General features: G+C 38.8%; 1 protein-coding gene across 5 annotated transcripts in view; it reads left to right on the forward strand.

The window, feature by feature from the left end:
* Positions 1–12,416, forward strand: part of CC2D2A (coiled-coil and C2 domain containing 2A) — a 152,058-nt gene that overhangs the window by 111,893 nt on the left and 27,749 nt on the right. For all 5 annotated transcript variants that reach the window (XM_072620297.1, XM_072620295.1, XM_072620298.1 and 2 more), the window contains 5 exons: positions 333–500; positions 4,002–4,107; positions 4,278–4,387; positions 5,944–6,040; positions 11,049–11,147. In XM_072620297.1, coding sequence (XP_072476398.1) covers positions 333–500; positions 4,002–4,107; positions 4,278–4,387; positions 5,944–6,040; positions 11,049–11,147 — 580 coding nt within the window. The remainder of the gene's footprint in view (positions 1–332; positions 501–4,001; positions 4,108–4,277; positions 4,388–5,943; positions 6,041–11,048; positions 11,148–12,416) is intronic.

Consider the following 12,416-nt stretch of genomic DNA (forward strand, 5'->3'; position numbering starts at 1 on the left):
AGTAGCTCTGATCAAGACAATGATCCACCACAATTCCAAAAATTCTATCCCCCTCCAAATACAAAACTGATGGATTCAGAGTATAGATTGGAACTTATTTTATTCCTTTATTTTTCTAGATTTTTTTTTCAGAATATGACTAGTGAGGAAATATGTTTTGCATGATTCTGTGTGTGTGTGTGTGTGTGTGTGTGTGTGTGTAAAATAGGTGCCATATTTCTTCCCTTCTCAACGGGGAGAGGGGAGAGAGAGAGAGAGAGAATGTAGAACTGAAAAGAAAAATTAAATTAAATTAATAAAATGTCTTTAACATCCCATTCTGTGGTCATTAGCATTCTGGGTGTAAGCCTCTTCAAGTTGGCAGAACAAAAACGACCACTGAAGCCCAGAAGAAAAGGAAGGAAAAAGGTTCCTGCACAAAATCTGTCAGATGGAGATATCAAGCTCTTGGTGAACATCCTTAGAGCCTATGACATTCCAGTACGACAACCCATAGCCAGGTAAGAAAGAGCCACCACCTCCTCCAAGGTGAGACTGTTGTTTGAGGGGTGGATGAGATGTGAAAGCTCAGTTGATCCAAGCTGTATCTAAAAAGAGCATCCCCTTCTACGGCATCCTGAACAGGGGAGTATCCATCTTCCATCTGAGCATCTGTAAGGAGTGGGAGTCCATGACTTGCCAAGGAAGTCTGGTCTGCTTTTGAATAGCCTGAGGAGTTATTCTTTGTACCAGAGAAGTTTTCCCTTGAGTCAAATTCTGCTTCTTTGTAATGTCCACCCATTTCTCCTACTTCTGCCTTCCAAGGTCAGACAGAACCAGTGATCCCTCCTCTACCTCAAAAATAGCTAACCTTGGCCATTAATGTTCTTTACCTTTCCCTTAATGCACAGTTTCAATTAAATGGTTATTGCATTTGTTAAAAATATCTATTCTACTGGGTATTTATGCCATTATATGTACTTATTCCCCTAATGTGCTGAAGCAAAAGTTATTTTTGCAAACACCGATTACTCATCGCTCACACTACTTTTACAGTGTTTTAAGTTTTATAAACCTCTTAAGAGGTTTATACAGACCTGAGAAAGGGGAAGTGAATGTATTATTGTTCCCATTTTATGGATGTGGAAACTGAGGCTCAGAACAAGTAAGTGACTTGCTCAGGGTTGCATAGATAAGAACCCAGGTCTCTTGCCTCTAGGTCCAGGGCTTTTTTTATTACCGCAAGTGACCATGTGAAAAGAGACTTCTCCCCTTTCTGTCTGATTCTGTGCTTCCTGCATTTTGTGGAAAGTGAGTTGTGATTCAGAGGGTTCTCTCATTGGGCTGAAAGAAAAGGCCTCAGCATTAAGAAGTAACTTACTCCAGTTCAGGGACTCTCTACCTTGGTGCTACAGTCTTCCTTGCTCTAGTGAACAATAGCACTTCCGCCCCTCTGTCTTTGCTATTCTTAATTCTCTGTCCCTCCTCCTCCCTTTTATCTCCTCTTCTTTCTCCTGCTTGGCCTGCTCTTATAAAAAGAGGCACGCAGGGAGGTGTGGTACTAGGAAGCAGAAGACCTGAGTTTGAGTTCTGGCTCTTCCCATTAACTGGCTATGTGGCTTTGGTCAAGTCACAGTTTCTATGAGCATCTGTTTATTCATCTGGAAAAAAAAAATGGGAGTTGGTAAGACTTGGGCTCTCTACCTCACTCCACAGTTGTGAGGCCCAAGTTGGATCCAGCATAAGCCATGTCAAGGCAAGCTATTCTTAATGAATGCAAATGGTCCCTTGTTGATGTCTTTCCTGGTGCTTGGTTGTCACAAAGCCAAATGCTCCTAGGAATAGTAGATCTGTTGCCTGTACATATTCACAATACCCCAAGAATTAATACTATTGTATGACTTACTCTTATGGCTAACATGACCTCTTCACTCTAAAAGGATCATGACAGTCAAATAAAAATTTGTGTTTCTCAGAAAATATGTACATGGCTAATTCTATTTATTAAAGCCTCTGGCTAGATTTTTTTTTAAAGTCAATCCACTTTACCTCAAATAAATAAATAAATACAGGCATACATCAAGAGATATTGTGGGTTCAGTTCTAGACCAATGCAATGAAGCAAATATCACAATAAAGCAAGTGACATGAATTTTTTGGTTTCCCAATACATAAAAACGTTGTTTACACTATACTATACAGTAGTCTATTAAGGATGCAACAGCATTATGTCAAAAAAAAAACACTGCACATTGATTAAAAAATACTTTATTGGGGAAAGCTAGGTGGCATGGTAGATAGAGCACCAACCTTGCAGTCAGGAAGACCTGAGTTCAAATCAGAACTGAGACACTTGAGAACTATCTGTGTGATGCTGAGTAAATCACTTAACCCCAATTGCCTTGCCAGAAAAAATGCTTTATTACTAAAAAATGCTACCCATCATGTGAGCCTGCAGTAAGTCATAATCTTTTTCTGGTGGAGGGTCTTGCCTTGATGTTGATGGCTGCTGACTGATGGTGGTTCCTGAAGGTTAAGGGGGCAGGAGAAATATCTTAAAATAAGACAACAGTGAAATTTGCCATATGATTGACTCTTCCTTTCATGTGAATACTTGGAGGCCACCACAGGGTTGTTGTATCTCAAGGAATAAATAGGGAGACCTGAGGAAAGTGAGAAAGAAGAAACAGCTGGAAGGAGGGGCAGTCAGAACACACAACATTTATCAATTAAGTTCTCTGTCTTATGTGGGCATTCATATATATGTGAGGCCCCCAGACAATTACAATAGAAATATCAAAAATCATTCATCACCATAATGGACATAGTGATAATGAAAAATTTGAAATATTGTGAGAATTACCAAAATGTAACAGAGAGACACAATATGACCACATGCTGTTGGAAAAATGTTCCAATAGACTTGCTTCATACAGGGTTGCCACAAACCTTCAATTTGTAAAAAAAAAAACAAAAAAACCCAAAACCTAATATCAACAAAGCTCAACAAAATGAAGCATGTCTATAGAAGCATGCTTCTGCATGAAGACCTATACTTAGACATTTAAGTATAAGTACAATACTCTCATGGATTTGTAATCTCATCAGAGTTGGTATTTGATATTTGCCAGGCTAACTCATTCTTTTTTTCTCTCAACCTTCCATTGCTTTATTTGTTGAGGTAAATAGAATATACTAAGTGGCAAAGATAAGGTCTAGTCCAATGAGATAATTTTTGACTCATCTATTTTTTTCCCCACAGTGATGATGAGCTGACTGACATATTCAATAGAGTTCAGGTAGAAATGGTCCTTGGACAAATCAATAGCCTACTATTGTTCTACTAGAGTTCATGTTTGGTAGACTGTTATACAGGTGCATAAAATGGTTGCTTTTGGTGATTTTATAAAAGCATTAGCATAGAAACTCCTTGACAGATTCACCAAAGTTCTCCTTGGAGATGATATGTGCAGTTAGGATGATAACGTCCAGGCTTGGTTTCCTTCCACTTCTATGCTTGAAGAGCTTTTCATTCCACATAATTTGGAGGTTAAGAATATTCAATATGTCATCATCTATTAAAAACATTCTTAAATATTAAAAAGTCGGTATTCTTTCCAGAAATTAAAATTTCAGTCTGTCTGTCCATGCCTACCCACCTCGTGTGTTGCCCTTCCATGTCCTCTCCCTAAGGTTGCCACAGGGAGTCTACCCAGCATGCCTGAGGCTTTGTTCATGTGCGTTTTAACACTACATAGATACCAGCAGGGCACAGGGGCTGTTATCCCTTTCTCTTGCTATGTGACTCACCAGTATTTCTTTCCACTTGCACATTTATTTGATGAACTCCTTTACAGCACCTTGCTGGTGCAACTCCTTATTTATAACATGCTCCAGTCTGCTCAGGCTCACCTTTATCTCTCCCTTGTCCTCTGGATGATTCTCACCTTCATTTCTTCCTTAAATCTTATAAAGATTAATTAATCCTTGGTCTCATGTCACCTGGAACGTTTCTCTCCTAGCAAACTCCAGCAGCCTTCCCGATCTTCAAGGCCTTTTGGTGAAACCCTTGTGACTTCCTCATCAATGCAAAGTCCAGTCCATATTGTGGATAATGTGCTCAATCAGGTAATAAAATCCAGACTCAAGTTCATTTTTTTACATTTTATTCTAGAATTAAATCTGAGAAACAGCACATCTTCATATTTTCTTTTGCCCCATACTTTTGCCTAAGACAAAACCTTTGGTTTGGTTGTTATGAATTTGGGCTTTTTTCCTAATTTGCTCTTATTTTTAAGGTTTTAGTTCGACCTTTTGTAGAAGTTTCTTTTCAAAGAACCGTTTGCCACACTACTACAGCTGAAGGTCCAAATCCTAGCTGGAATGAGGAACTTGAACTTCCATTTAGGTAAGGGCAAATCATGCTTTTTTTTTCTTTCTCCACAGATACATAAAATCTTAGAAATCATTGAACTAACCCCTTCATTTTACAGAAGAGGAAACTGTTATCTAGAAAGACAAAATCTGTCCAAATAGCACATTCTGAATGAACTCTTTCCTGATTCCACCTTGCTGACACTGCCCTTTTCCCTCCAATAAAAAAAATCACTTTATACAATTTATTATCTGATGAGATAATAATTATAAAGCACTTACCACAATGCCCAGCACATAGTAAGCATTATATAAATGTTAGCTATCGTTATTACTATTACTTATTTTGTATATACTTTTTCATGTACTTGTTGGTTCTTCCAATAAAATATAAGCTCCTGAAGGGCAGAGGTTGCTTCATGTTTGTCTTTGTATCCCCAATGACTAGCACATACTAGGTGCTTAATGAATAATTGTGAATTTTTCTTGCACTGAGAATATGACATAAAAATTGTTCAAGGAGTCACTGATATGGACTACTGCCAATGATACTTATTAACACAACCAATTTATAATTCTTGGAGCACAGTCCCAAGAAGGGCCCCAAATAACATTTTTGACAACTTTTTGTAGGTTTAATTACAAGGCAGTATAGATACAATTGGAATTTTACAGATGGTAGAACGGGAAGCTAAAGATTTACACATCAAAGAACATAGCAGAAAGGGATAATCTATATGAGGTTAAAGTAGGAAACTAGCCAGTAAACACTGGAGCTTTATAGCTGATATCTCAAGCTGGAATTTTTTAAATAGGAAAAATGAATCAGATAGCACCAGGGCTATAGTTAATATCTCAGATTAAGTAAACAGAGATAATAAAGTTGAGCCAGAAATTCTTTTGCCACTAACCAATTAAATTGGCTGAACTAAAGTCTGGTGTCTCAATTGAATTCCTCATGCTTTGGCTAGTGATGTGACTAGCTCTCTTGAGGAAAAGGTAGTCATAAAACTAATTCAGAAAAAGTTTCTTAACACAAAAGAAAAAAACCTGACTTCAAGACCTGGTTTCCACATATGTGTTGCATGACCATAGGTGGACGACAACCTCTCAAAGCCTCAGATTCTCTGTCTGTAAAGTGAAAAAATCATATTTACACTATATGTTTTGCACAGTTGTGAACAAAATATTGTTTATAATTTCTAGACTAAGGAAAGTTGGACAGGGGAGTGATGTGATCCATTTTATGAGTTTCCTCAAAAATGTGACAAGTTTACAGGGTTTGTCTAACCCCATGCAGAAGACAGTCACATGCACTGGTGCTTTGGTAAGAGGACAGAGAGTGGCATTTGATTGGTTGCAGACACTTGGGCTATCCCCAAGTTGATTGGCTGGCTGAAACTCACAAGGATGGGATTTTTCAGAAATGAGCTCATAAACCTGCTCAACCTTTTCACTCCCCCCCCCCCACACTTTTAAACTCTTCTCTTTAGTCTTTCTTCCTCAAGGGACTCCCCTGAGGATCACCACCCTCACCTTCACACTCATTACTCATGTTTATAATAATCTGATTGTACTTTGCTTTGCTAGAGCTCCTAATAGTGATTACAGCACAGCCAGTATGCAATCGGTGAAGGATGACATATTCATTAACATCTTTGATGAAGTACTCTACGATATCTTGGAGGTAAGCTCATGGTTTTGAGGAAGATGTCCGTACTGTTGCTTCTACCTTCTAGCAGTTGTAGGTATATTGCTTACCCTGATCCTAACAATGGGTGAACTGGGTAAGTTGAGTGAGTTGTGTCAAAGTGAATTGGGTCAAAAACTGTGAATAAGTGGGAATCTATTCAGAGTTGAGGATCAGAGAAAAAAGAGTTGTCAAATTTCTGGCCACTTTCCCTTCCTGCCCACCAACTGCAGTCAAGGAATTCCTTTACTGGCAAGAGTCTAACGTCAAGTCAAGCTCCAAAACTAGACTCATTCTGCTGAAAGGGGCAAGGGTGGGAAACTGTGAATGGCATAGAAGCATTGTTAAAACCAAGAACTGCAACAGCATCCAACAGGATTCTAAAGAGTGACAAGGGTAGGAGTTCAAGCTAAATGTATTTTGATGATGGACAAGAAACAAGATATTAAACTAGACAAAGAGTGATCTGAATTTACCAGAGTTGGTCTTTAGACTTCGTATGTATGGGTGTGAGTGTGCATGTGCACGTGTGTGTTTAATGCCAACTCATGTTAAGAATGTCCATCAGTTTTTTCTTAATTCCTCTAAACTGGAATACCCCTTACCAATACCAGCCTCATTTTTTCCAATGAGTCAGTGCCAATATCAAGCCAGTTTTCCAAGTTCTTATTGGAAAGTATTCAACCTGGTGTTTACAGGTCTGTTACACTTCTAGACTCTACACGGTGGCATGTTAATGAATTACCTAGGATTTGGCAAAAATACACACAAACTCTATAAATATTTATTCTGAAAGAATGGGTTATCTAGATAATTTTTATTAGTTCTTCCAAAAATTATTCAGTATGAAAGGCCATTCTGATAAAAATGAAACGTTTGCATGACTAAGAGTTAAGAAGCAAACCCTTTTTGTTTCAGTCATTGTTTAAAAGTCTTTTTTTTTAATGTTTAAGCTCATTTACTGCCTTAGTAAATAGAATGTAATGCATAGAACTGAATCTCTCTTTGAAGATAAAAGATCATTCAAGGTTTTAAGGCCATAGAATACTTCTAAATTCTGTCAATTCTGTTTATAGAATATCTCCTAAATCCACCACCTCCTCACTATTCCTATTGCCCCACCCAAGTACAGGTCTTCATTGCCATCCAACTGAATTGAACTATTGCAATAACCACACATATACAAACTGAGAACTAGAAGGGAACTTACAGGTCATCTAGGCCAGGGGTGTCAAATTCAGATAGAAACAGGACCCACTAAACTGTACATGAGAATCCCAAGGCCCCATACTGACTTGGAAAACTACCTATTAACATTATCTATGGTTCTTGATACTTTTGATTATTTTGTTAAATATTTCCCACTGGCATTTTAATCTGGTTTGGGTTGCAGAGGAGTGCTGAAGGCCAAACGTAGCCCACAGGCAGTTGTTTGACACCTCAGATCAAGTTCATGTTCAAGCTTTTCAGTCATGTCCTACTCTCCACAACCCCATTTGGGGTTTTCTTGGCAAAGATACTGGAGTGGTTTACCACTTCCTTCTCCAGCTCATTTTACAGATGAAGGAACTGAGGCAAACAGGATTAAGTGACTTGCCAAGGATCACACTGCTAGTTAGTATCTGAGGATGGATTTAAACTTGGATCTTCAGGACTCCAGGGCCAGCACTCTATCCACTGGGCCCCCTAGCTGCCTAGATCCAATTCAACTCCCTCATTTTACAGCTGAGGAAACTAAAGCGCAGAGAGATTTACATCTACATGCAGAGGCAGGATTTGAACTAAGATCCTCTGGTTTCAAAACCAGCTTTCTTTCCACTGTGTCATACTGATTCTCTACAAGTCTTCCTGCATCCATGCTCTCTCTCCTCTAAACCTACGAGGATAACTGCTTCAGAAAAAAGTTTCTTGGGGGCAGAGGCAAGACAGCGGAGTAGAAAGACACACATATGCAGGGTCTCCCCACACAGCCCATAAAATACCTGTAGAGAGGGACGCTCAACAAATTCTGGAGCAGCAGAAGTGGAGAACAACAGAGTGGAGGAGATTTCCAGCCCAAGGTGACCTGAAAGACCCAGAGGAAACATTGGTTGCACCGGACATGGAGCAGAGCCCAGCCTTAGCCGCGCGGCATGGCTCATGAACAGCCCTTGGGGGCGGAATCTCCAGTTGCGGAATCCCCAGTCCCAGTAGCAGCGGTTCCCAGATCCCTCAACCTACAGGCACCAAAGGTCAGTGACAGGGTTTTCTCAGCTAGCCAGGAAGGGAGAAGGGCCTTCCCATAGCTCTGGCAGCAGGCAGCGCCCACAGAGGCTGCACAGCAGTTCCACTGTTGGAGTGTAAAAACCCCTGGGGGCACTGAAGAGCTGAGTCTTACCTCAGCTCTGTGTGGAGGCCCTGGCCCTGGCTGGTCTTTGTCTCACACTGAATGGCAGCCCTGCCCATCCAGATCATCTGAAAATCAGCCCCCAGTGCTGACTTGGTGGAACTGGAGGCCAGGAGGCTGTGGAGAGGCAACTGCTAAGATTCTGGGCACAAAAATCCCTTTCTGCGTCCAGACCAGTACACGCTTGATCGTGCCACCATGGAGGAACTGAGATCTCATAGATTCCCAGAGTATATCCTACTCTTGACAAAGGACCCAAAAGTCAAGTAACTGGTTGAGGAAAATGCCCAAAAAAGGGGAAAAAAATAAGACTATAGAAGGCTACTTTCTTGGTGAACAGATATCTCCTCCCATCCTTTCAGATGAGGAAGAACAATGCTCACCATCAGGAAAAGACATAAAAGTCAAGGCTTCTATATTCCAAACGTCCAAAATAAATATTCAATGGTCTCAGGCCATGGAAGAGCTCAAAAAGGATTTTGAAAATCAAGTAAGAGAGGTGGAGGAAAAATTGGGAAGAGAAATGAGAGAGATACAAGAAAATCATGAAAAGCAGGTCAACACCTTGCTAAAGGAGACCCAAAAAAATGCTGAAGAAAGTAACACCTTTAAAAATAGGCTAACTCAACTGGCAAAAGAGGTTCAAAAAGCCAATGAGGAGAAGAATGCTTTAAAAAGCAGAATTAGCCAAATGGAAAAGGAGGTTCAAAAGCTCACTGAAGAAAATTGTTCTTTCAAAATTAGAATGGAACAGATGGAGGCTAATGACTTTATGAGAAACCAAGAAATCACAAAACAAAACCAAAAGAATGAAAAAAATGGAAGATAATGTGAAATATCACATTGGAAAAACAACTGACCTGGAAAATAGATCCAGGAGAGACAATTTAAAAATTATGGGACTACCTGAAAGCCATGATCAAAAAAAGAGCCTAGACATCATCTTTCATGAAATTATCAAGGAAAACTGCCCTGATATTCTAGAACCAGGGGAAAAAATAAATATTGAAAAAATCTACCAATCACCTCTTGAAAGAGATCCAAAAAGAGAAACTCTTAGGAACATTGTGGCCAAATTCCAGAGTTCCCTGGTCAAGGAGAAAATATTGCAAGCAGCTAGAAAGAAACAATTCAAGTACTGTGGAAATACAATCAGGATAACACAAGATCTAGCAGCTTCTACGTTAAGGGATCGAAAGGTGTGGAATATGATATTCCAGAAGTCAAAGGAACTAGGACTAAAACCAAGAATCACCTACCTAGCAAAACTGAGTATCATACTTCAGGGGAAAAAATGGTCTTTCAATGAAATAGAGGACTTTCAAGCATTCTTGATGAAAAGACCAGAGCTGAAAAGAAAATTTGACTTTCAAACACAAGAATGAAGAGAAACATGAAAAGTCATAAGGGACTTACTAAAGTTGAACTGTTTACATTCCTACATGGAAAGACAATATTTGTAACTCTTGAAACTTTTTTCAGTATCTGGGTAGTTGGTGGGATTACACCCACACACACATGCACACACGCACACACACAGAAAGCACAAGGTGAATTGAATAGGATGGGATCATATCTTAAAATAATGAAATTAAGCAGTGAGAAACAAATATATTGGGAAGAGAAAGGGAGAAATGGAATGGGGCAAATTATCTCTCATAAAAGAGGCAAGTAAAAGACTTTTCAGTGGAGGGAAAAAGGGAGGAAGTGAGAGAAAAAACATGAAGCTTATTCTCATCACATTTAACTAAAGGAAGGAATAAAATGCATACTCATTTTGGTATAAAAACCTATCTTACAATACAGGAAAGTGGAGGAGAAGGGGACAAGCAGGGTGGGGGGGATGATGAAAGGGAGGGCAGTGGGAGGAAGGAGCAATTTTGAGGAGGGATAGGATCAAAAGAGAGACTAGAAGCAATGGGGGGCAGGATAGGATGGAGGGAAATATAATTAGTCTTACACAACATGACTATTATGGAAGTCATTTGCAAAATTACACAGATATGGCCTGTATTGAATTGTTTGCCTTCCCAAAGCGAATGGGTGGGGAGGGAGGGATGAAGAAAAGCTGGAACTCAAAGTTTTAGGAACTGTTGAGTATCGTTCTTGCAACTAGGAAATAAGAAATACAGGTAATGGGGTATAGAAATTTATCTTGCCCTTCAGGACAAAAGAGAAAATGGGGATAAGGGAAGGGAGGGATGTTAGAAGGGAGGACAGACTGGTGATAGGGGTAATTAGAATGCTTGGCGTTTTGGGGTGGGGGAGGGGAGAAATGGGGAGAAAATTTGGAACCCAAAATTTTGTGAAAATGAATGTTGAAAACTTAAATAAATAAATTTAAATAAAAAAAGAAAAGAAAATGCCTAAGTAAAAGTTTTAAGAAAGTAAAGGCATCAATAAAAAAAAAAGAAAGAAGTTTCTTTCTCAGTCAAAAATTTTGAGAATCTCAGATTTAAATCAACATTTGAAATTGCCTAGGACAAAACCTGCCTCATCTTATTCCTTTTACCTCCCAAAGCACCTACTACAACACAGAAGCCACTCTAACACTTATCAAATAATTGAATTTATCATTGGGTATTAATTTACTGTTACCAATTTTTATATCTTCTCTAGGATGATCGTGAAAGAGGAAGTGGCATCCACACCCGAATTGAGAGACATTGGCTGGGATCAGTTCGAATTCCATTTAGTACTTTATATTTTCAGGGCAGGGTAAGCATTTGAAATTTAGTGCTGAAATGTTCTCACTACAAAATCACAACAAATGTGTCAACAGTCTTTTCTAATTGGGTCACCTTTAGTAATACAGAATATATGCGAGTAATTTTAGAATTCATTACAGTGAATTAATCCATCAACTTCTACCTTTTAAAGGAGAGCACTCTAGGGATAATTGTTCTAGGCACCAAGATAATATGAGTAAACACTCTAAAAATCCCAAATTATAATGCAAAAAGAAGGTGGTGTTACAGTTATCACTCAGTGCTCATTTTTGTCACATGTATGACATAAAATACACATTTTCCTTATATCCCCAGTGTTTAGCACAGTCCTTTGCATATAGTAGACACTTAATAAACGTTTGACTAACTTATATTTTTGAAACTGGCTACTGAAACAAGCTCTCTTTCTCTTCTCTTATCTCTTCTTCCCTCTCTTTTTTCCCCTTAAAATTAAATACTAGCAGGGATAAAAAAGGGCATTGGATTGAAAAACTCACCAGAATAGTAAAAGTGAATGAATATGTAAGTTTCTTTGAAGTTATAAATAACATTTAGCAAAAAATTGTGATATTCATTAAATACAACACATAGAAAATTATAATATTCATTCAATAATATTTACTAAGTGCTTACTGTGAGCAGAATACTGCTGAATTCTGGGGAAGATACAGAGCTGAGACAAAATATTTCACTGTCCTTCAAGACCTTATTGTCAAAAAGAGAGATGAGATAGAGATGTATACATTAGAGAGGTATAAAAATGAAATGCTTCCTATTAGGGAAGGTCATTACTGGCATGGGATCAGACAAGGAGGAAGCATTTAAGTTTTGATTAAGGATAGGTAGGAATTTAACAAGTATAAAGGGGAAAAGTAGGAAAGAACAAAATGCTTGGGAGCAATGACAGTCAAAAGTCAATTTCCATCAATATTCACAATCAAGGAAGTAGAGGAAAAAACTGATAGCGACACATCCGAGAAATACACAATTCTGCAGAGTTGAAGGATTTACTTAAGAGGATTTGTTGAGTTAAATCTTCAGTTGCTATAGTAATTCTCTCCTGAAATAGCTTTAATCCATTTAGTGCCCTTGATAGCCTGAGGTTACATCCATGGCAACAGCAGGCCTGAGGTTTAGGGTTGTAGCTAATCTTTACCAGCCAACAAAGGAGTTGGAGGTTTAACCCAATAAACGGACTTGCCTTGAAGCAACTTTACCTAAGGGGAGTAGATAGAGAAAAACTTAGTGCTGTTGGTCA

The sequence above is a fragment of the Notamacropus eugenii genome, chromosome 6 (genome assembly GCF_028372415.1).
Source record: "Notamacropus eugenii isolate mMacEug1 chromosome 6, mMacEug1.pri_v2, whole genome shotgun sequence".
NCBI classification, from domain to species: domain Eukaryota; kingdom Metazoa; phylum Chordata; class Mammalia; order Diprotodontia; family Macropodidae; genus Notamacropus; species Notamacropus eugenii.